The 25,259-nt window shown below is 40.1% G+C and overlaps 1 protein-coding gene across 1 annotated transcript in view; it reads left to right on the forward strand.

Annotated features, from left to right (window-relative positions):
• The window catches only part of ntrk2a (neurotrophic tyrosine kinase, receptor, type 2a), a 102,751-nt gene extending 78,746 nt beyond the window's left edge, over positions 1-24,005 (forward strand). Inside the window, exons 15-20 of the mRNA XM_080766581.1 lie at positions 2,457-2,587; positions 8,308-8,480; positions 8,639-8,794; positions 10,409-10,493; positions 19,270-19,428; positions 23,609-24,005. Coding sequence (XP_080622707.1) covers positions 2,457-2,587; positions 8,308-8,480; positions 8,639-8,794; positions 10,409-10,493; positions 19,270-19,428; positions 23,609-23,794 — 890 coding nt within the window. The 3' untranslated portion in view covers positions 23,795-24,005. The remainder of the gene's footprint in view (positions 1-2,456; positions 2,588-8,307; positions 8,481-8,638; positions 8,795-10,408; positions 10,494-19,269; positions 19,429-23,608) is intronic.
• The last annotated feature ends 1,254 nt before the right edge of the window (positions 24,006-25,259 follow it).

Here is a 25,259-nt window from a genome sequence, read left to right on the forward strand (position 1 = left end):
TTCATTCCATATGTTGATCTGAACCCCCATGCCAAAGCGCCAGCGCTCGCCCAGCAGTCTGCCATCTGCCGTCTCCCAGGCAGATAAAAGGCAAGGTTGCTTCTCGCCCTCATCTTACTGGTTAAAAGGGTCTTAAAAGTCCTTAAATTGTCACTTCACTGTCATCTGGGGACCCCCCTGAGGATCCAGAACAACAGGTTGGGAGTGGGACCACTGAACTACAGTAGGATACAGTACGTATATAATGTGTGTAAGTTTAAGAAAAAGAAAAAAAGCTTGTGTGTTTCTTTGCCTTTTTTTGTGAAGTGTGAGACCAGTGTTTACTTTACAGTGACATCCTGATAATTATCCATACAAGACCAGCTTTGCAGTGCAACCATCATTTAGAACCATACAAAAAAGGAGGAAGTCAAAACCACCCCTCAGAACGCAGCTGTTACAAACGAGTGCAGGGGAAATTGCTGGTCTCCAGACATTAATTTATTGAGGCTGATCATTAAGTGGGAGTGGGACTGGTGCAAGGTGTGACCACGGAGTATACTCCCATTAGATGACCACAGCAGCAGGGAATGGTGTGGTGAGATAATGAGTTGTTTAAAACGGTCAGCCGTTGACATGTGGGATCTGAATTCATGATGTAGTAGTATTAACACGGGGAATTGTGGGTGCAGTGAGATCGTTGACCTAATGTTGTTTTGGAAAGCAAGATGTTGTCTGTGTCTTCAGGGACGAACATGAACACACATGCACACACACGTGTACAGGAAGGTACAGTATATGTAATCACACACACACATGCGCACACGCACACACACACACACGCACACACACACACGCACACACACACATGCACGCACCACAAACATACTGTACACAAGCGTACGTATGTATGCTCATGCTGAACACAAACACACATTTACAGTAGCTTCCTCCACCACACTACAAGTACAGTACTTGGTTCTCTCTTTCACTCCCAGTCTGTGTGTGTGTGTGTGTGTGTGTGTGTGTGTGTGTGTGTCTCTCTCTCTCTCTCTCTGTCTGTGGAATATTGGGTTATGGTGTTTCTCAGTAGGTTATGGTGTAGATCGATGCAGCTTCTGAGAGTCTAGCTGGGCTCTAATGTGATATTGTGAGTGGAGAGCTTTCCTTCAAATGCATCTCTTAATCACATCACAGATAAATCTCAGCTGTTGGGAGTCCTGGTGTGGATACTGTGTGTGTGTGTGCGTGTGCGTGTGCGTGTGTGTGTGTGTGTGTGTGTGCACGTGCGTGCGTGCGTGCGTGCACACGCCTGTGCGTGCTTGTGTGTATGTGTGCTTGTTTAAGGATGCATGAATGCATGTGTATGGATGTTGTATGAGCGGGTACATGTGTGTGGCAGATGTTGTGTAGAGTACTGTACTGTATGTTTGTTTGTGTATACTATATGTTGTTGGATGGATTTGTGTGTGTACAGCATTGTTTTTGTATGCAGACAATAGAAAATGTATTCATGCCACTGCGCAGGAAGAGATCTGTCTTCTTACCACTTAATTAAACACTAAAATACACCCCCCCAAATCTCACCCCCGAAAATAGCCAATCTACAGGCTCACAACGTTATACTGTAGATCATCTACATCGATGTGTGTTCACATATTTGTGTTGAACGTTCGCCTAGTATGAGTGCCCAGATTAATTCTGTGAAGTGAACACGAGGCCAGGGCATCATAATCTTTGATAAAGAGGAGTTTTTGGCTATTCTTTGCAATATATCGGAGCCACTTTGCTGCCTGCGCTCTTTAGAACCTAGGAATTGGCTGAAAATGTGTGTCAGTAGACTGCCACTGCCAGTAGCCTCCATACAAACCCCTACACCCCATGCCCCTCCCACCCCTGTGAGATGCCAAGCATTCGGAAAATTAACGGGCATAGAATCACAAGAAGTTACTTAGCAACCTACACTGAGTTGGTTTGTTGAAGATTTTAGGCTTTGTGTGTGTGTGTGTGTGTGTGTGTGTGTGTGTGTGTGTGTGTGTGTGTGTGTGTGCACATGTGGTGCATGTGCGTGTGTCAGCGCGCGCGTGTGTGTGTGTTTGTGAGAGAGTATCCTGAGTTGTGTCAAGAAAAAGAGCAGGGGGAGACCGACGATGCTACTATAGAAGGTCACTATGGAATGCACTCCGGCTTCAATTAAAACACTAAGCATCGGCCTGGATCACTGGTGTAGGCCTGGATCACTGGTGTAGGCCTGGATCACTGGCATACTGTAGCTGTCCAGGCACTTACAGTACGTTTTAAAATTTTAAAATATTAACATAAAATAAAACGTTCAGCATTGTCCTGCAAATGGAACAAACCATGAAAGGATGCTTTGGATTAATACAATGATGTAATAATGGTAGATAAATGCTGAATTAAAAAACATGATAGATATGATTAAAATGTGATAACTGATTTGTGTCTTTAACCATCAGTTGTCCAGCACATCAAGAGGCATAACATAGTGCTGAAGAGAGAGCTGGGAGAAGGGGCGTTTGGCAAGGTGTTCCTGGCTGAGTGTTACAACCTCTCCCCTGACCAAGACAAGATACTGGTGGCTGTCAAGGTAAGACAATTTATCATATTACAACCTATATATACAGTACACAGTATGTTTTATGTTATTTTACATATTTCTATCGTGAATAATTAGTGTTAATATGCATGATATAATATACTATTTTCATCAATTTGATTTGGTTTATTACCTATATATTGCTGCTGTTTAATGACAATAACCTCAAAGGATTTCAGCAGTAAACTAAAGAAATGTAGGCCTACAGACATTCTAGGTTTATAATGAACACACATCCTTCAAGTCATGACATTTACTAGTAAATTGAGGAATGCATTTAATGACATTTAAACTAATTGCAATGTTGATGTCTTCATGTGGCAGCAACGGTTTAAAAGTGCATAATCTGCAGTACACAGTACATTGATATTACGTTCAAAATGTGCTGGTACATACATTAGTTTATTATAGGCAGCCACCCTGATTTTACATTCTGTATCCAATCAGTAAGCAAAGCCCTTCAAAGCAGTGACAATTCCTATTATTTTCTGTTGGAATAAGTGATAGAACACAACATATTCTTCTCTGAAGAAAAAATATATGCAGTAGGTTCAATATCAAGGCGGTACAATATGAGGTATCTACGGTACATTCCAATCAAATGAATGTTGGCATGATATTAAACTGCAATTCTGGAGTTGAAACTATTACCCGTCATGGAAAAGGAGTACTTTCTGTTTCCCAGAGGAGGGGTTACAGCAATTGCTTTTATGGTTTCAGCAGGTAGATCTATGGCATGCTCAGATGAGCACACAGGGGGAATTGTTGGGGGTTAATTGTCTAGGGACACTTCTACATGTAGTCTGGGCGAGCCAAAGGTCGAAGAGGCGACCATGCGATTCCCAGGCGGCCTCGCTACCCACTCAGCTATGGCCGCTCTGCAGCCCTTGCTGACAAGATATATGAGATACAGTATATTTGGAACATTGTGCAAATGACATTACATCCTTCCATATAGGATCTGTATAGCGTGGTTAACATATGGTGGGCCGAGGCGAGGCACACTGGTGTGCCGTGGGACAAGTCCAGGTACACATTGGAAGTTGCTGCAACTGAAATTTGAAAATAAATTAAAAAACAAAAATCTAAATTATATTGCACTATACAATACATCTATATAAAATATGTATTGTACAGATGCATCTATATGTAAAGAGATGCATCTATATGTAAAGATGTAAAATAAACTTATTTTATCTGCTCCCAAACACCCTTTCGTCAAGGAGTTTTTTGGGTCAGCGAAAGACTCAATGACACTGAAACCGCCGACTTCCGGGGTCAAATTGAATGGTTTCCCATGGAGTAGGATGTCAGTGGCATCCTTCTATCCTATCCATCCATCCATCCGTTCATGCTTCCACCATGAATGCTCTCTGCCAGTCTGCGGTGAAACTAGACCTTATTGGTGGAGAACTTCTCATTAACTATACATGACTCCCCACCCGCACCACAACCTCCATGCCTCCACTTTAGTTCATACTGTATAGCACTTGGATGATACCTGAAAATCCAAGCAATTGAGAGCTTGGATAAAAAATCAGCACGTTTGGTGGCAAGATGAGAATCATTTATTTATTCACTTTTTTCCTCCTCTTTTATTTAGTTTCGACATAGTATGGGTTTAGAAGGAGAAAGGAAATTTATTTTGTCTCACAGCCACTGTAGTGATGATGGCATCAGATTTCTATTACCATTATAAATAACAGGAATGTACTGTATATGACCAAGGCCAGCGGGTACAGCAAAGTCCAGTTTCCTACACTGAGATTAAATTGAACTCTACAAATTTAGAAATACCTATAAATGTTACCTTAGTACACTCTCAGATTTAAATTACCATTTGACTCCTCTTTGACCCCCTTCCTCCGGATCCTTCTCGTTGGCCCTTATTCTGCACCTCCACACTTTTGTCTCTTTTCGACTACAATTAGTTCAAGAACTACTATAAAACCATATATTAAACTACTATAAACTACTATAAGTGAACCATATATTTATAACTACTATAAGTGAACCATATATTTCACGGGTTCTGGATTTGTTTCCATATGCTACGGTTAACTTTCACATAAGAACCTAGTATGGACCCTGCTCAGGATGTACAGTACTACCAAACCTGAGTTTGGAAACTTATAGGGTGCATTCGGATATAGCGCACTGAGCTATACAGCAATACAAGCTGATACGCGAGTGTGCTCCCGGTGTGCATATCCAAACATTAAGAAAATCACCAAAATTCTTCATCTACAAGCCTTGCTTTTTATACATTTCTTTATAAGGGGTTCCGGTGATCCTTTGCGGTTGAAAAGAGATACTTGACTCCTCTTTGACGTTGGCCCTCATTCTGCAAACAATATCTGCCGTCGTTGCATTTTGTGCTCTCCCTCAGGTGTCTGTACTTACTTAAGAGTGTAAGTGTTCACACTTTGCACCTCGGCGTCCACCCGTACGTGCTTCCTCACACATGCACACACACGCACGCACATACACACAACATTACAGAAACATGTGGTCCCATGTACTGTACGGTAGACCACATTACAGTAACCTTAACAGGCACTAATCGAGCCTAATGGTGCTGTTGTTACTGGCTACTATCAATCAGCCAGCAGTCAGCCATAATACAGTAGTGAGGTTTATGGTCATATTATACACAGGGGTGACATCGATCACGCACGCGCGCACATGCACACGCGCGCACACACACACACACACACACACACACACACACACACACACACACACACACATTGTGCATACCATCCATCATACACACGTGTCATTTCCAATAATGTTCTGGCAGTGGACCTTAACACATGCATATGTGTCGGTACATTCACACACTATGGGTTGTTGATTGCCTTTTATTTCTCCGGTGATTTGAAAGTGTGTAGAAGGGATGACTAAGATTACAATATTGTGGCTTTGAGCCCGAGTTCAGTGAGTCAGAACACAATAGTGGATCATGGATCAACAAGGAGCTCTCTCCATCTTACTGTAATAGTCCCAGAGTTAATGTTGCTCATTAGTCTGAATGTATTGACTCAACTCACTGATTAACCCATTTAGGCCTAAGGCCGATTTCTGAAAAACTTAAATATTTATATAGCAGCATGAACATTTTTACATTTTTGAATACTGTACATACTGTACAGAACCCAAATATGGGTTCCCGGCCTGAGGGGGTAAGATACCAATAGGGGTTCCCGCCCAGAATGGGTTAAAACATGTGAAAGTAATCATTTGTTGTTTCATTGGCACAATAGCTGAAATGTGTTCTTGACGTACCTGCACTACTGTCAGATATACAGTAATGAACATAATAGTCTAGAACAGTGTCTATATGTACATTGATAGTCAGATATACAGTAATGTACATATACTGTAGACTCTAGAACAGTGTCTATACTGTATGTACATTAATAGTCAGATATACAGTAATGTACATATAGACTCTAGAACAGTGTCTATACTGTATGTACATTAATAGTCAGATATACAGTAAAGTACATATACTCTAGAACAGTGTCTATACTGTATGTACATTAATAGTCAGATATACAGTAATGTACATATAGTCTCTTGGTTCCAAAACCTTTTAGCTCAAATAACCAAAGGACCCAGGACCCAATGTACAAGCTCACAGCTCACAAGATGTCGCTTCGCGTCACGCCGTGAACTTTTGTAAAAATCTGCTATTTTTAAATTGTAAAGTGTTTTCTTTTCTTTTTTTTTATTTATGGAATTTCTTAGATGTTTTGGGATGTTTGATTATTTGGGATATTTTTTTGTGAATGGAGATAGGGCCCACACACCGGTTCCAGGCAAAGGATTTATACTTTATTTCATCTTAGTCGCTATAAGCTGAAATAAAGTAAATCCTTTGCCTGAAACTAGTGTGTGGATCTCCTTTCATTGCCTTTAATTGGCCCATAGTCAATGTGCGTGTAAAATACTGTAGGTATGCGTGGATATTTTCTGACGTGTTTAGGTCAAGAAGGCCCACATTTTGCAGAAGTGGAAAAAACAAAAAAATATATACCCTATTGTGCTGAATATACATATAAGACTTTATGTATAAGATTTTTCCAATGGAAATATCCTAAGAAACGGGGTCGTATTATAATCGGGGACTAGACTATTCAATGTTCTTTTTCCACAAATGAGGCTTGAAAAATGGGGGTCGTCTTAAAATCAAAGTCGTCTTATATTCGGGCACAATATGGTATATATTCCGCAAAATGTATATTGCCCTTCAGCCGTTCATCCTCATCCCATTTTGAGTCCAGACACAGCTTAAGTAACCAGGATCGAATGTCATATCTATAGGACATACCACTTGTGTTTCAAATTTGAGATTGGCGTGTAAGTTTACATACTGCATGTATTCTGTAAGAATCCTACATAACACCATCATGTGGCATCATATTACATCCTGTAATGTACATGACCCAGCCTCTGTTTTCGAGATACCTAATTGGTTGAGAGTATTAGAGGGTGGAGTTACGGTCTGTCTCATTTTCTGGCATCTCAGCATTATGGTCAAAAGGTTACAGGGGCCATTTTAGTCGCTTCCTTCCTATAGCTTTCTTAGCATCTCCTCTTTGTCCTTTAGACCTATATTTGTAATGGGATCCTTACACCAGTACTGTTAGTACGGGCAGAAACACTGACACGCACACACGTACACACTCAAGGTGGAACGCCAACGTATATCCATGTCACATACAGTCCGAGGGCAATCAATTATTCATGTAGCACGAGACAAATTTTCTATATTTTCTTTTCTGTAGATGCGAAATGAATATGGGCCCTGTATCACTTTCATTTCCTGAAACAGTCTCTGTTCACCATCGCTGCTTGTGTTATACAAGCATCATGACAGATTCCCTTATTCATGGCGGCCGAGACAAAGATTAGTTTCAAAGGGAACGAGGGAATATAACAAATGTAAACATTATTGCACATTGTAATCACTTGCATTAATATAAAAGGTACTCATTTCTTTGTGCTGCCGTTATATCCTTCCTTGCTCGGTGCCAGTAATTTCAGATTGTGCAAGTTGCAATAACTCACTTTTACTGGAATAAGCCACTGACAGCTTTTTCACAATGGACACGGGCCAAAGAAATCAGAACAGACTGACTGCTCACTCAAAGTGATGAATTGGTGGCCGTGTATTTTTGTTTGTGTCATATGTTTTTGTCCTTTAAATTATACGTTTATTGGAATATCACTTACGTACCACCATGTCTGAATGTGTGTGTGTGTGTGTGTGTGTGTGTGTGTGTGTGTGTGTGTGTGTGTGTGTGTGCGTGCGTGCGTGTACTACTTGTGTTTATCTTAGGCAGCCTAGGACATTTACATAGGTTGGTTGTAAGAGGCTTCCAACAACTTGGGATGCCAAAAAAGCAGCTTTTAAATTCCGTGCAATCTCTCCTATTATTGGGAGCCGCAAAATATGACGATGTCACTTGTACCCCTGAGGGGTGTTATTTGCTGACTGTACATTTTTACAGCACCATGTAAATATTTGTGTCCTTGTATTGTATCACTTATGTGGACATGAATAAAATGTTAAATGTGTGTGTGTGTGTGTGTGTGTGTGTGTGTGTGTGTGTGTGTGTGTGTGTGTGTGTGTGTGTGTGTGTGTGTGTGTGTGTGTGTGTGTGTGTGTGTGTGTGTGTGTGTGTGTGTGTGTGTGTGTGCAGACTCTCAAAGAGGCCAGTGAGAATGCCAGGAAGGATTTCCATCGTGAGTCTGAGCTGCTGACAAACCTCCAGCACGAGCACATTGTGACGTTCTACGGCGTGTGTGTGGAGAGTGACCCTCTCATTATGGTGTTTGAGTACATGAAGCACGGGGACCTCAACAAGTTCCTCAGGTACGACAAGAAAATACATTACAAATAGTCATCAAGACTCATACGTAAGCTAACAGTGGAATATCTATATAATGAAACAAAGCATACACTATAGAGTGCATGTATCCATATAGTATATGCGAAGTGCGCATTTAAAAACTCCTCTCTTTCCCTTGCAGGGCCCATGGTCCAGATGCGGTTCTGATGGCAGAGGGCCAAAACTGCTCACGCCTGGAGCTCACACAGTCTCAGATGCTGCATATCGCCCAGCAGATAGCAGCTGGCATGGTTTACCTGGCATCACAACACTTTGTACACCGCGATCTGGCCACCAGGTTTGTCAGTCACCACATGTTATACGCTGAATCAATCCATGTAGCCGTTTTAAATATGATGGGCTCCGTGTCTGTAGCCGTTACAAAAGCAATTTGCATTTCTGCATATATCCTGTATTCAAACAACTGCAGAAACGGAATAACAAACATGGATGACGAATGGCAAATATGGAGAAAGTGTGACTTCCATTGACCATTGTTCCATTGTCATTTTGCTTGGATGTCATTCCTATAGAGTACCAAAGTCCTGCTGTCACTCGTTCTATATGGAGAATAACATTGGAACATTGGGCAACCTTAGAATCGTCTCATTTAAGAATTGTGGTCCAAAAATGAACAACCCGTCCCGCGGCGATATTGTCAGGGAGGTGGGCTAGGTAGGTAGGATGTGTAAATAGAGTACCACCAGAGGGGGGCTCAAGTATCACCAGTGGTACTAGCACTAGGGGTGGGATGATATGGGTACCTCACGATACCATATATGTGGCAATATTAGGCCCTCGATAACGATAATATCACGATATTCTATATATTGCGATTATTGCATTATTCAATATATTGCAAGAGATTTCATCAACGATATATCACATAAATCCTCAATTATTAATCTGGGCTTTTATTTGTCTCAACCGATTCCGATACCATAGGCTTTTCTTGGAAGGGGCAGCTATAAGAAGGAGGCCTATATTTCTACTTCTCAAACCGATCATAATGAATGAATCACATTTTGGGTCAGTTAGAACCCAGTAAAATGTGCTGGGCTCATGTATTGAAACCAAGTCCTCATGGAATATTAAACAGTGCAGTTGCAGGTGCTCATTGGTCATTTTAACTTTTTTATAACAATATTGCTTATAGTAATAACATCAACACATCAATTTTACTTGAACAACCAATGACTATTTGAAGCTATAAAAATAACAAAATAAAAAGAATATTCCAATGGAAGTCCCTCAGTCAAATCTGGTCACAATATAATTTCAACTGAGATAGGCTACAGTATATTACAGTACTGTGGTCCATATCTGTATCTAGGCCTACAGTTAGGTTAAGACACATATAATACAATTTAAATAAAATATATGGTCGGCTATTTCCTATAATATCAAAGCAGCTTATATGAACAGTGCAACTGCAGTGATCTAACTCTTGTAACTTCACAATGAGAGAGAGATAGAGACAGAGTTCGTTGCATAAAAGGTAGATATTCTAGCAACATGGGGCCATATTGCCCATATTGCTAGCAGATCTGCCTTTTATGCATAAAAGCCTACTAGTCTACTAGTAATAAGTAACTTTGTCATGTTTTACGGACGCTACACGACCCGTTTTTCCTCCTGGAATTATCCCCCGTTACGGACGATCCGCGACCCGTTTTTCCTCCCAGATTTTATCGGTATTTGCCGCTGGCGTATGGATTATTTATCACGGGAGGAACTTAGGAAGTATCGATATATCAATATGGATATTTCAGCATAGCCCTAACTAGTACCAGTGGTTGGGAACCTCTGCTCTATATGACATAAGAACATTGTGCCCTACAGTACATGTACCATCCTGTGGTGCTTGTTGCTGTTTTCTACTCATGACAGCATATCTACCATTGTTCTACAGGAACTGTCTGGTGGGTGAAAATCTGCTGGTGAAGATTGGAGACTTCGGGATGTCCAGAGATGTCTACAGTACGGACTACTACAGGGTAGGTGTATGTGTCGATCTCTTTTATTACCTATCCCTCCACCCTGATGCATGGGCCCCCTCTCTGCATGAGCATGAGACTGGAAGTGTAGATAAGTACTGTAGCATGCTATAGTTGAGCTCAGCACTGTACAGATATAAAATAACCTGTGTTTATGCTATTATGAATGAATAAGCAATGCTTTAGGTTAGGTTACTGTACTTTTGAAATGTAACTAATGTCACAAGTTGCTGATCGTCCTCCTAAAATTGTAATAAGTAATACAATAATTCTGAGATAAGATATAAGATGAGATAAGAAAGATACACCTTTATTGAACCCCAGAGGGAAATTCATGTGTCATACAGTCATACTGTAGCATCAAAAGCACTGAGAATGCAACACAGTAGAGGTTCAGGCCAGAGTTTGTCAATGCCACCTGTAATGTAATAGGATACATTTACATTCAAAACATTAAAATCATGATTAGTGTATACACTATGATCATATTAAAAACAGTTAAGTTGCAATGCATAATAACAAGAGTATTAGTTGTTTACTGTCAAGAATCTTTCTCTTGACGTTCTGCAGAGAATATAACATCTATGCGTGTGTTGATTGTCCACAAAAGGCATTATTGTCTATAGATATTTCATTGTAACCTTTTTGTAATCACTCATTTTGATTAGTAACAGTAATTTATTTGACACATTTGTCTTTGTAATTGACTACAGTTACATTTATTTTTGCAATTTAATTACACATAACTGTAAAATACAAAATAACTGAAGTATGAATGATTCAATGGCAAAAAGAAAAAATCTATTATTTTAAACCATAGTGCTAAAAGCATTCATAATATCTAGTTGATATACCAATGGGCCGTGTTGTGAGCTTGTAGATCTATTATTTTCACTACTTTTGTGCGACACTACTTTTGTGTGAAGAATTAGGGCATTCATTTCCACATAAAACGTCAAAACTTGGAGATACAATAACAACGATATAGATGGCACATCAATACTACCCGTATACATGTAGCATAATGCGAGAACTACTGCCATCCCTAATACTGTAAATGTTTAATACATTTACAATGGGGCCCATTAATACTATAGGAAGTGGCTTTCCATTGGTCAGTGTCAGGGGACAGCCAGCGGGGTGTAACACAAGCTGACTCAACACTTCCGACTGATTGTGCGCAACCACACACACACACACACACACACACACACACACACACACACACACACACACACACAGACAAACATTTGAGTGCACACACATGCCACATTTATAGCAAAAGTGTAGCAAGAAGTGTGTGGGTGTTCACATTGTATTAATGTGTGTACTGTATATGCGATTATGCGTGTGTGTGTGTGTGTGTGTGTGTGTGTGTGTGTGTGTGTGTGTGTGTGTGTGTGTGTGTGCGTGCGCGTGCGTATATGAGTGTGTTCCAGCAGATGTACATTATGTTGTGTGTGTACTGTGTACTGTAGTGTGTACTGTGTACTGTAGTGTGTACTTTGCGGGGCAGGAAGCAGCCTGCCAAGGTGACTATAGGGTCTAAAGGACAGCAGTGAGTATATGTTTATTTTCTATACAGCGTTTTCTGTCACAAAAAGTCCAGGATTTCATAATACATGCTGATTGATTGATAGTGACTGTCCCTGCACCTCTCTGCTGTCCAGCTGTCACGTACACTACACGCTGACATGACTGACCATGACAGGGAGCCAGAAAAGGCAGAAAAAGAGAACAACACAGTAAAGCCACCCAGTGTGTCAATTTAACCCTTATCGGTCCATTTGTACACTCTCAGAGTATTATTAACACTCACTTTGTAGGACACTAGTATGGCCCTTCTCAGCAGTAATGATGAGAATAATACTCTACGTATATGCCATCTGGTGGACACTTCAATTGTACCATGCATGCATATGTTGTCACTGTTGGGTGGAAACCTTGCATGTCCGAAACCTTTTTTTTATCACAATTTAAAAAATTTAATAAAATAGTGAAACTAGCCGACGTGACGTGTTGTAAGCTTGTAGATCGGCTAATTTCACTATACTTTTGTGCAACACTCTTGCATGATGAAGTAGGATGTTCATTCATGAAAAAATATGAATCAAAGATTTGGAGATATAAGGTTATACAATTACACATGACATCATGTAATATTGTCCCTCGCATTCGCAGCCGGCGAAAACTAGTTCTCAACAGGCCCGAAAATTAAGGCCCGACACTGCCACCGCTGCCACCCTTAGATCTCCATATATGGAGCTGACCTGTTCTAACATTCCATATGTTGATCTGACCTCATCAAACCCTGTACACTCAATACACGCTCCATATATGTCCAGTGCACGCTTCTCGCCCTCAGGCGTCTTACTGGTATTATCTTAACTCAAAGGTTGTTTCTTCACGATACATCATAGGTCAATATCAAAGCACTTGTGACCCCAAAAGGGAAAATAATAAAGGGACAGAGAAAGCCACTGTTCTTTTCCTATCAACCCTGACAATCCTAATACAGCTTCTTAAGCACTGCTACAGTAAGTGCTTTTTATACCACTGAGTTTGATCAGTAAATAGAGAAAATATGTATGTCCTACTCCTAATGAATACCTATCAATACAGGAAGTGTAGATTTGTATGTGTGGGGGAAAAGTAGGCGTGCCTTCATTATCCCAGATTAAATTGGTATAGCCTTTTGATACATTTGTAGCTATTTGAGACTACTGAGATGGAGATATGGTGAACTGGAATATGGTTTATGATTCATGACCATACCACCAAGCCGCATAATGAAATGTTTTTCTTATGTCTAGGCTACATCAGTGGTTCTCAACCTTTTCTGGGTCAGGGCTCATCTTGAAAGCAGCCAGCCTATCGGCTGCCGTGTTAAGTGGCCAGAGGGGTGGGGCCATGCCGCGTGCATTTTCAGAGCACGTTTATTTTTTAATGATCAATCAATAGATTGTGTTCCACCTCGGATCAATGGAACCCATGTAGTATACTTTAAGTTCATGTGTATTGGTATCACGTTTTAACATTAATATTATATTATCATTAAAATGTCGACACATACTCGAACCCGAGACATGTGTATTTCTACATTTTGTGAGAATGTGACTGTAGGCTATAGAAAAGGTTTCCTCAGGACAGAAACCAGGAGGATGCAAGATGAAGGTTCTCTCCTCCGCCTGTGGGTGTCTTTTGTAATATCTCTGACGACACTGTATACCCACCTCCCCCTACCCCTCCATCCCTATCTGCCTACCCCCAACCCTCCCTCGCATTCACCCCTTTCTCAGTAAACTAACCGCCAAGACTGTAGTCATAGCAACGAACGGAAGGCAGTGGCGGCGGTGAGCCTCACAGTTGAATCCAATGTTTCTCTGGAAGAAAAGTAATCAAACAACTTGTGATTAGTATGCTGAACCACTACAGGAAAGAGGGAGCAAGTGGGAGAGAGAGCAGGGGGGGAGGAGGCAGAGGCAGGAGAGTGGTAGTACTAGAGAGGGAGGGAGGCACAGAGATGAAAGGAGAGAAAGAGCTGGAATGAGAGTGAGAGAGAGGGCAAAGATGGAGAGAGGCAAGAGGGAGCAGCTGGATACAGAGATGAAAATGGGCAACAGGCCAAGGAGGTAGCCAATTAGACAAGTAAACAAAACAAAAAAGATAGCAAGAGAGCAGCAAAAGAAAATACACATGGTGAGAAATGGAGAGGAAAGATCTATATGGCCTGGGGAACAGTCACTGAACAAACACAGACATGTAGGTGCACCCCAAGAAATCCAATAATAAGAGAGATGTGGGAGAGCGAGAGAGAAGAGAGCAACATTTGACTGTACACGTAGGTGCAATCCCACAAAATCCAATAAAGAGAAAGATGTGGGAGAGCGAGAGAGAAGAGAGCAAACGAGTGACGGCATCCGTCCCACCTTGAATGTCAGTGAGAGAGAGAGAGAGAGAGAGAGAGAGAGAGAGAGAGAGAGAGAGAGAGGGAAGTATAAAGTATGGTGATCCAGTTATGCTCTTGCGTCAGAGGAGCAAAGATGAGTCATATAGGGATTGGAGAGCCCCCCATGTGTGTGTGTGTGTGTGTGTGTGTGTGTGTGTGTGTGTGTGTGTGTGTGTGTGTGTGTGTGCGTGCGTGCATGTGTGTTTGTGTGAGGAAACGGGGCCCACCAGCATAGTGATGACATCATTCAAATCCCAGCACAATAAGCCTCAAAAATACTTTGACGAACGACAGTGTCGTTCAGCGGAAAAAAACAATGCAATGTGTTGATTTCACATACAAGCATATTGAAAGGTATTCATTAGGACATAAATATGTATTTTCTCTATTTACCGTGATCAAACTCTGTGGATAAAAAGCACTTACTGTAGCAGTTATATTTACTGCAGCTTTAGATATCTCTCTGTCCCCTTTTTATTTTCCCTTTTGGGGTCACAAAACTTGTTTTGACCATTTTTGCTATAGACTGTAGGTTTATAAACGTACTATCCCATGTCATGTGCTCTTTATTCCATCAAATGCACGTACTGTATAGTGCACGAGACATGACCAATACGTCCGGAAGTATTTTCATCTACTGTGATTGTTATCTCTCCACAAACTCCCTTTTCTTTGGGTTCTCGCCAAGGTTTAGACAAAAATGTCTGGGTGGAATAGGTAGAACCCCAAGGTTATCTTTTTAATTACATTCAAAAGGCTTTGAAAGGTTTGAATGAATAAATGTTTCAAAATGTGTCTATATACTGTGTCTGCGTGTGTGTGTGCGTACGTGTGTGCGTGTGCGTGCGTGCGTGTGTGTGTGTGTGCACACGCGCGTGAAAAACACTGGTAAGGATCCCCTTTTCCATAGTAACCGCAAGGAGGCAATTAAGGTACAGTCCATGTATGTTTCTTTAGCAACACAGTCAGTCATAATATAAGCCCTACACTATAGTATTTCCCCAAAAGGCAGCCATTGTAACCAATCTGGTTGTCATGGATACCATGGCATCTAAGAGGTCATTCCAGTTAACCTGGTATTCCTTTTCTATAAGGATTTCCTTGAACACACATGCAGCGGTCCATATATTCTACAGTATTCATATTTAATATAAGACGGAGGGGCATGGACAGTGAGAGAGAGACAGGCAGGCACCCAGTCGGGGCAGTCGGTGCAGAGAAAGATGGTGTGAGAGAGCAATAATGGACATAGGGGTGTAGTCGTCCTTGGCAGTGTGGGCCTTTGGAAAAAAGTCGTCAAAAGTCGTCCTTGGCAGTGAATGAGTTTAAAAGCTGCAAAACATACTCTATCAGCAGATAAGTGTGTGCTATCTCTCTCTCTCTCTCTCTTCATTGCCATCAGGTTGTGTTTGTACTCCCTCAGAGAGGTTTGTACTTCCTAACCTCCTCAGCCAGCCTTTCTTCCAAACTCTCCGCGGTACGTTGCTGGCAGATTGCGCTCATAAATTAATATAAATAACAAACACCTTTGAGTTTCTGACCAATCACACGCAACGTTTGCATTAGTGTCTCTGCAGTGATGTTAATGGCTGGTTAGAAAACCAAAGAACTGCCCAAACTGACCTTGGCAAAGCAATGCGTTCATTTATTTGCGCCACAATTAAATACGTTTGTTCTTATTACATTGCTGAACTTCGTTCTGCAAGACGTATGCTGCAAGGCCATATAAAAGTACTAACCGTACTAGTTACTGTTGTAATACAGCACATGTGCACCTCAGTTACCATGGTTACACTTCATTGACTTTTTTTTTTTCAATAAACAGAATATAAATCAGCCTGGCTTCCATGTGGTTCTCTGAAATCATATTGATGATTAAGTCTTGCCCAAATATGGATGTAAGGATGATGATTCTGCAGATTGTGAATTCACAAAATGTGGAAAAAACACATTCACCAAACAAAATTCACAATAATATGTGAAACATATAGGAAATGTACTTTCTTGACCAACAGGCCTGCTGGCAGTGTGCATAAGATATCTGTGATGTTGATCGGTCCAGCAGTTTGGGAGATTATCTCCAGACAAACACACATTGAGATGTAAATGCATAGTTCATGTCCACTTGTTGTATGCAGACCACTGTACAACCAACATTTTCCTATTGATTTTCCCAAAAATGTAGAGGTATATTTCATGGTTTGCCATGGGATGAAAAGGAGCGGTTGGCTTCAAGGTTATCATGCAAAAGTAGCAAAAATATTATATGGTGCCTTTATCCTGCAAAAAAGTGCGTTACAATGTGCATTACATTCACCCTTTCACACACATTCACACACCAACAGGCACCATGCAAGGCACCAATCTGCTCATCAGGATTCGTTAGGGGTTCAGTGACTTGATCAAGGACACTAACCCAGGGGGAGCTGAGGATCGAACCGGGTTTCATGTCTGTTGGTTTCATTCATATTTAACAAATGAACGTATTAACAAGATAATAGATAATAACTACATTAGATCTATTCATTGGAGCACAGATTCTTTCATTTCCATTTCTTGAAATGTAACAGTTTCGGACTGCCACCCAACCGCAAAATTGTGTTTTCGCAGTAAACTTGAGACCGGATGTGCTTTCAAGTAATTTTTTACCACAAGCATTTGCAATTGCAACACTTACAAAGAAATGTGTATAGGGTACAGACAGTATAACAAGAGCTATTCTTTGTAATAATAATTATAAATATATCTGCAAAATCAACAGCCAATGATCTAGATCTAGCAATACTAATCGATGATAAATCTGTTGGAATTTAAATGAGGTAACAACTTGTGCTACTGGATCAGACACTAGTTGAACTACTGGTTGAAACACAAAGAAGGTATACAGGCCTAAAATAGTCGGGATACCAGAAGGCTCGCCGCAAAACACAGTTACCTCGGGCATACAGCCGGCGTAACTGCTCTGCATGCTATTCTAACATGTAACAAAACACAGTTACCTCGGGCATACAGCCGGCGTAACTGCTCTGCATGCTATTCTAACATGTAACAAAACACAGTTACCTCGGGCATACAGCCAGCGTAACTGCGCTGCATGGTATTCTAACATGTAACTTCAGTAAACACAGTTACCTCGGGCGTACAGCCGGCGTAACTGCTCTGCATGGTATTCTAACATGTAACTTCAGTAAACTATGCCTAAATGGTTAAACATTATTTCTAACCTCAACCTCAGTAAAACGGTGCTAAAACTAACCCTATTCCTAAACGTAACCCCAGTAAGACGATGCCAAACGAGGCATGAGTTATGCCTGTTCAAAGTTTTCATTTCTAAATGATTGCTATAGCGTCTTTGACCAATTGGAGTAATACTGGTTTCAGCACTATTTGGCATGACCCTTTTCATTGGCTCAAAAAAGCTTAATTTTTAAAGAGATTTTTTATATATTGGCCCAAAGTTCACGTGTAGCAGGTTTTGTGCATTTTGATCAAAGATCCCGGGAGGAGATAGATTTTAACTGTTTTTCATATAAATCAAATGGTGGGAGATCTAAATGTCAGAGATCAAAAGTCAGAACACGAAAGTTGTTCAGCATGAGACACATGCGTATCGAAGTTTTATTGCAGACGGTCAAGTGGTTCATGAGCTACTGTATGCCTGTACAAAGTTTGCATTTTAAATTGAGTGCTATAGCGCCACCCTTTGGCCAATGGTCTTGGGCTTTGCGTCCTCACTGTTTGGCATAGCGGTTAAGCCAGAACTGCCATTTTTGGCGGAAGAAGGAAAAGAAGAAGAAAAAAACAGACAAATAAGGGACAAAGAAGTACCTTCAGGCTTAAGGCCCTTAATTAGAAACAAGAACCACCCCACCGAGCGATCGGTGGAAAACATGAGGACAAGCGTGTTTTAAGGCGAGCATTGCAGTTACCAAATATGCTTAAACATTTTCAATCTGGCTGAATCTGAATCCAGCTTGGATGAGTTACAGCTGTGTTAAATGAGGTGTCCATGTGTTAAAACATGTTCATAGTCATACCTAACTGTGAATGCATGGAACTTGAATGGCTCCCTCTCAGATGATTGCACACTTCTCGTTGGAAAGCTTATAATTTACTCATGTTGTTACAAGGTGGTGATTACTTTTATGCATTTTAATTTAAACTGAGCTCATTTCACATTTAAACTTTCACACTGCCTTTTAAATCTGGGGTTATTTCACATTGAAAATGACAAATGTATTTACTATTAATGCCTCCAACATAAAAACAAAGATGACATTGATGTACTATTTTTAAATGGCACATGTGGGGCTGATCAGCAATAGTGGCAGCATTTCATTTGTGGTCCGTTCTTTCCAGAATAGCTATAAGTAATGTTGTTACCCAGTCTATTGATAACACTGATTTTCATATGATGACTTTAAAATAGTCTAACCTTGTTCATCCAAATACATGAAATGTGACTTGTTAGGTGGCCATACAGTCTAAGATGCTTTGTATGGTCTTTTACATTTATGAGGAAGAGACCATAGTAATAATATTGAATAATGCATGAATAAGAAAATGGATATTGTAATAAATATAGAACAGAACTGAATAGGATAGAATTGAACAGAACAGAAGAGCTGTGTATTTGTTTCTCGCATTTCAGGACTAACGTTAACCTAACTTTCTCTTTCTACAGAATATGCTGTATGTTGGCATTAAAACTGTGTGTGTGTGTGTGTGTGTGTGTGTGTGTGTGTGTGTGTGTGTGTGTGTGTGTGTGTGTGTGTGTGTGTGTGTGTGTGTGTGTGTGCATGCGTGTGTGCGCGTGCGTGCGTGCAGGTGGGAGGCCACACCATGCTACCGATTCGATGGATGCCGCCTGAGAGCATCATGTACAGGAAGTTCACAACGGAGAGTGATGTTTGGAGTCTCGGAGTGGTCCTCTGGGAGATCTTCACCTATGGAAAGCAACCGTGGTACCAACTCTCCAACAACGAGGTATTCCACCTAACCTTTTCTGTTTTCAATCCCGACCTCCATTCATGCTGATCTTGCATGATAAGCAGCAAGACATCGTAGCTAGTTTAATGTTCAACCTTTGAGGAGATGGGGATGAATCAGAAAGTAGTGATGATGATTCATGACTGCATTCAAATAATTCGTTTTTTAGTATTTTTGAGCATCACAGTGACAAGTCAAACGTCACTTGACAACATTTAGACGAAGACACTGATGTTTGTGATGGTCCTGTTGTTCCTCTGCCATTGACTATCTTGCACAATCCATGGCCTTTCATGCAGTCAGGTGATTCTCATCTACAATTTAGGGGCAAACTTTAATCCCCTGTCCAAAAAGGGTTAGTAACAATATTTCTAAAAGGGTTTTGTGTTTTACAACCTCTAGCTTTTGTCATGATCTTAACCTCAACCTTAACCTTAAGTCCATTATGGCCTCATCTCTGGTTACAGCTGCCTGACCATATCCTCTACCCCTGACCCCTTTAACTCAATCTGCTCATGTACTAAATTAACCCTTAGACCTCGACCATCTACTAAATCTATTAAATCAACCTGTCCCGCATTCAAATTGATCTCCAGGCCCTAACCTCAACGCTCAGTTTCATTGGCTGGGATGGAGCTACGGCCAAAATGCAGACATGCCATATACGTATATTGTATTATTTTTTTTACAAAAAAAAAAGAATAATGAAATAATGAACAGAATTGCAATAGTGTGAATAGCCTGAATTATAGCCATCATAGGACGGTGTCATACGCCAAAAATACAGATCTATAAGCTCAACAATGCGCCAGGTTGACACACTTTACGCTTATAGAGCGGTTATTTTCAGTGCATGACAACGTCCTATGACATACTACAATGTACAACATGTATGGAGTGGTGATTGTTCAGTCCAGTCTACACTTACACAACTACTTGCAAATGCAACCACTTGCATCTATGTGCATTTCGTGCAACCATAATTCCCAAATCTCTGCAACTGGTCAGTAAAGACCACTGCAATGTCTTGCAACTGTTTGCAAGTTGCAACTAGTTGCATAGGTGACACTATTGTTATAGTTGTATATACAGTACTGTAGTGTAGGTGACACTATTGTTATAGTTGTATATACAGTATACTGTAGTGTAGGTGACACTATTGTTATAGTTGTATATACTGTAGTGTAGGTGACACTATTGTTATATTGTATATACTGTAGTGTAGGTGACACTATTGTTATAGTTGTATATACAGTACTGTAGGTGACACTATTGTTATAGTTGTATATACAGTACTGTAGTGTAGGTGACACTATTGTTATAGTTGTATATACAGTACTGTAGGTGACACTATTGTTATAGTTGTATATACAGTACTGTAGGTGACACCATTGTTATAGTTGTATATACAGTACTGTAGGTGACACTATTGTTATAGTTGTATATACAGTACTGTAGGTGACACTATTGTTATAGTTGTATATACAGTACTGTAGGTGACACTATTGTTATAGTTGTATATACAGTACTGTAGGTGACACTATTGTTATAGTTGTATATACTGTAGTGTAGGTGACACTATTGTTATAGTTGTATATACAGTACTGTAGGTGACACTATTGTTATAGTTGTATATACTGTAGTGTAGGTGACACTATTGTTATAGTTGTATATACGTAGGTGATACTATTGTTATAGTTGTATATACAGTACTGTAGGTGACACTATTGTTATAGTTGTATATACAGTACTGTAGGTGACACCATTGTTATAGTTGTATATACAGTACTGTAGGTGACACTATTGTTATAGTTGTATATACAGTACTGTAGGTGACACTATTGTTATAGTTGTATATACAGTACTGTAGGTGACACTATTGTTATAGTTGTATATACAGTACTGTAGGTGACACTATTGTTATAGTTGTATATACTGTAGTGTAGGTGACACTATTGTTATAGTTGTATATACAGTACTGTAGGTGACACTATTGTTATAGTTGTATATACTGTACTGTAGGTGACACTATTGTTATATTGTATATACTGTACTGTAGGTGACACTATTGTTATAGTTGTATATACAGTACTGTAGGTGACACTATTGTTATATTGTATATACTGTACTGTAGGTGACACTATTGTTATATTGTATATACTGTAGTGTAGGTGACACTATTGTTATAGTTGTATATACAGTACTGTAGGTGACACTATTGTTATATTGTATATACTGTAGTGTAGGTGACACTATTGTTATAGTTTGTTGTATATACTGTAGTGTAGGTGACACTATTGTTATAGTTGTATATACAGTACTGTAAGTGACACTATTGTTATAGTTGTATATACTGTAGTGTAGGTGACACTATTGTTATATTGTATATACAGTACTGTAAGTGACACTATTGTTATAGTTGTATATACAGTACTGTAGGTGACACTATTGTTATATTGTATATACAGTACTGTAAGTGACACTATTGTTATAGTTGTATATATTGTAGTGTAGGTGACACTATTGTTATAGTTGTATATACTGTAGTGTAGGTGACACTATTGTTATAGTTGTATATACAGTACTGTAGGTGACACTATTGTTATAGTTGTATATACTGTAGTGTAGGTGACACTATTGTTATAGTTGTATATACAGTACTGTAGTGTAGGTGACACTATTGTTATAGTTGTATATACGTAGGTGACACCATTGTTATAGTTGAATATACAGTACTGTAGTGTAGGTGACACTATTGTTATAGCTGTATATACAGTACTGTAGGTGACACTATTGTTATAGTTGTATATACTGTACTGTAGGTGACACTATTGTTATATTGTATATACTGTACTGTAGGTGACACTATTGTTATAGTTGTATATACAGTACTGTAGGTGACACTATTGTTATATTGTATATACTGTACTGTAGGTGACACTATTGTTATATTGTATATACTGTAGTGTAGGTGACACTATTGTTATAGTTTGTTGTATATACAGTACTGTAGGTGACACTATTGTTATAGTTGTATATACAGTACTGTAGTGTAGGTGACACCATTGTTATAGTTGTATATACAGTACTGTAGGTGACACTATTGTTATAGTTGTATATACTGTACTGTAGGTGACACTATTGTTATAGTTGTATATACAGTACTGTAGGTGACACCATTGTTATAGTTGTATATACAGTACTGTAGGTGACACTATTGTTATAGTTGTATATACTGTACTGTAGGTGACACCATTGTTATAGTTGTATATACTGTACTGTAGGTGACACTATTGTTATAGTTGTATATACAGTACTGTAGGTGACACTATTGTTATAGTTGTATATACAGTACTGTAGGTGACACTATTGTTATAGTTGTATATACAGTACTGTAGGTGACACTATTGTTATAGTTGTATATACAGTACTGTAGGTGACACTATTGTTATAGTTGTATATACAGTACTGTACTGTAGGTGACACTATTGTTATAGTTGTATATACAGTACTGTAGTGTAGGTGACACTATTGTTATAGTTGTATATACAGTACTGTACTGTAGGTGACACTATTGTTATAGTTGTATATACAGTACTGTAGGTGACACTATTGTTATAGTTGTATATACTGTACTGTACTGTAGGTGACACTATTGTTATAGTTGTATATACAGTACTGTACTGTAGGTGACACTATTGTTATAGTTGTATATACAGTACTGTAGGTGACACTATTGTTATAGTTGTATATACAGTACTGTAGGTGACACTATTGTTATATTGTATATACTGTAGTGTAGGTGACACTATTGTTATAGTTGTATATACAGTACTGTAGGTGACACTATTGTTATATTGTATATACTGTAGTGTAGGTGACACTATTGTTATAGTTGTATATACAGTACTGTAGTGTAGGTGACACTATTGTTATAGTTGTATATACGTAGGTGACACTATTGTTATAGTTGTTAAAGTTGTATATAGGTGACACCTAAATTAAACTAAAATTAACAAAAGGTAGTACCAACAGAGCTAAACAGACTGCATGCAGGAGAGATGTTAAAGGATTATATTGGTGTGTTCCCAGTGTAAATGATGAACATTCAGCTCCCCCGAACAAGGAGGTCTTTACGTATCTCCTCTTTATCTCTTCCTTCTCTTTCTCTCGCTAGGTGATAGAGTGTATAACCCAAGGCAGGGTGCTGCAGCGCCCGAGGACCTGTCCTAAAGAGGTGTATGACTTGATGCTGGGCTGCTGGCAGAGAGAGCCGCACATGAGACTTAACATCAAGGAGATCCACTGTCTGCTGCTAAACCTGGCCAAGGCCTCACCGGTGTACCTGGATATCCTGGGCTGAACACACAGCAGGGATGGGGCCGGCCGGGGCCCGGGAGTGTGTGAGAGTATGAGCAGAGTACACTGCAAAATTATGAGTGTTATTTGAACTCTGAGTGTAAAAATTGGCCCATGGAGGGGCAATTAACACTCAAGATTTTGCAGTCTATGTGTGTGTGTGTGTGTGTGTGCGCAAGCGCGCCTGTGTGAGTGTTTGGTCTTGCGAGTGTGTATGTGTGCATGTTTGCCCATGCATGTGCATAAGGATGCAGTGTGTGCGTGACGTGCCTGTGTGTGTGAGTGTGTGTGTGTGTGTGTGTGTGGGTGTGTGTGTGACTGTGTGTGTGTGTGTGTGTGTGTGTGCACATGCACATGCACGCGTGTGAGTATTTACTGTATGTGTGTGAGCCTAATGTACAATTGTACAGGATGTGAAGCTATTAACAAACTCTTCAAGGCAATTGAAAAATGCCCTCCCTCCCCATATATCCTTAAGCAACTCATTCCCCTCTCGACTCCCTCCTTCCCGTCCCTTCTTCATGCATCTTTACTCACTCTCCTTCTTCCCTACTTCCTGAAGAGACATTTACTGAGAACAATTTAACCCTGGAAATACAACTTCTTTCTTCCTTTCAAATGCTTTAAACTGGGGGCTAATTCTTTAAAAGAAAAGAAAAGAAGAAGAACCAACAAAACGTGGTTAACTATTTTAGTTTACTGAGGAACCTGCCGGGACTGAGACGTGGTCGCCCACTAACTGCCTGTTGGTCCAAACGTGACAGTTGGAACAACCCGGGAATCTCACCAGAGTTGCGTGGAGGGATTTCTGCAAACTTCAATCAACTCTACAGTATGTGTAAATATAAGACGGTGCGTGCATCGCTGGGAGGTTTTCAAAGGAAACGGCTCTTTGTGTGAAGCCGAGCCATAAAAGACACTGTGCCCCCTCCACCCGATCTCCCTCCCCCGTTCTGTCTGTCTGAACTCCACCTGAATATTAAGGACTGCATAGTCAAACCCCACTGACAGCTCTGCCTGCAGAAACAGCTGCATTAGACAGGAGAAACACTGGAACAGACTTATACCATGACCAAAAAAATGAAAATACAACAGAATTCAAATCACAAGCTGGTACTCTGGCTGTCTGGAAAATTAGGAACAGACTGCGAGGGTTGATGGCTGGTTTTTGACAACTTTGCAGATGAAAACAAGCCCGTCAGTGAAGCAACAGACACTCCAGCCATAAGTGAAATTTTGCTCACTTGCTATGGAAAAATAGAAAAAGAATAGCAAAGACGAGTGCAACGAAGAAAGGCTGAGGCCTGAGGTACTGTGTTCAATTACCGGCATGGTACAAGGATTTGCCATAATCTACAGTAGGCTACAGTATGTGTATTAATTCTCTAATCTGTAAATGAAGTTACTGATATAAACAACTGTGTTGTGCCTCTATGTGTTTTTCCTGATTTTCATTTCAAATTATGTTT

This window comes from Protomyctophum bolini (assembly GCF_963924005.1).
Source record: "Protomyctophum bolini genome assembly, chromosome: 6".
In the NCBI taxonomy this organism is placed as follows: domain Eukaryota; kingdom Metazoa; phylum Chordata; class Actinopteri; order Myctophiformes; family Myctophidae; genus Protomyctophum; species Protomyctophum bolini.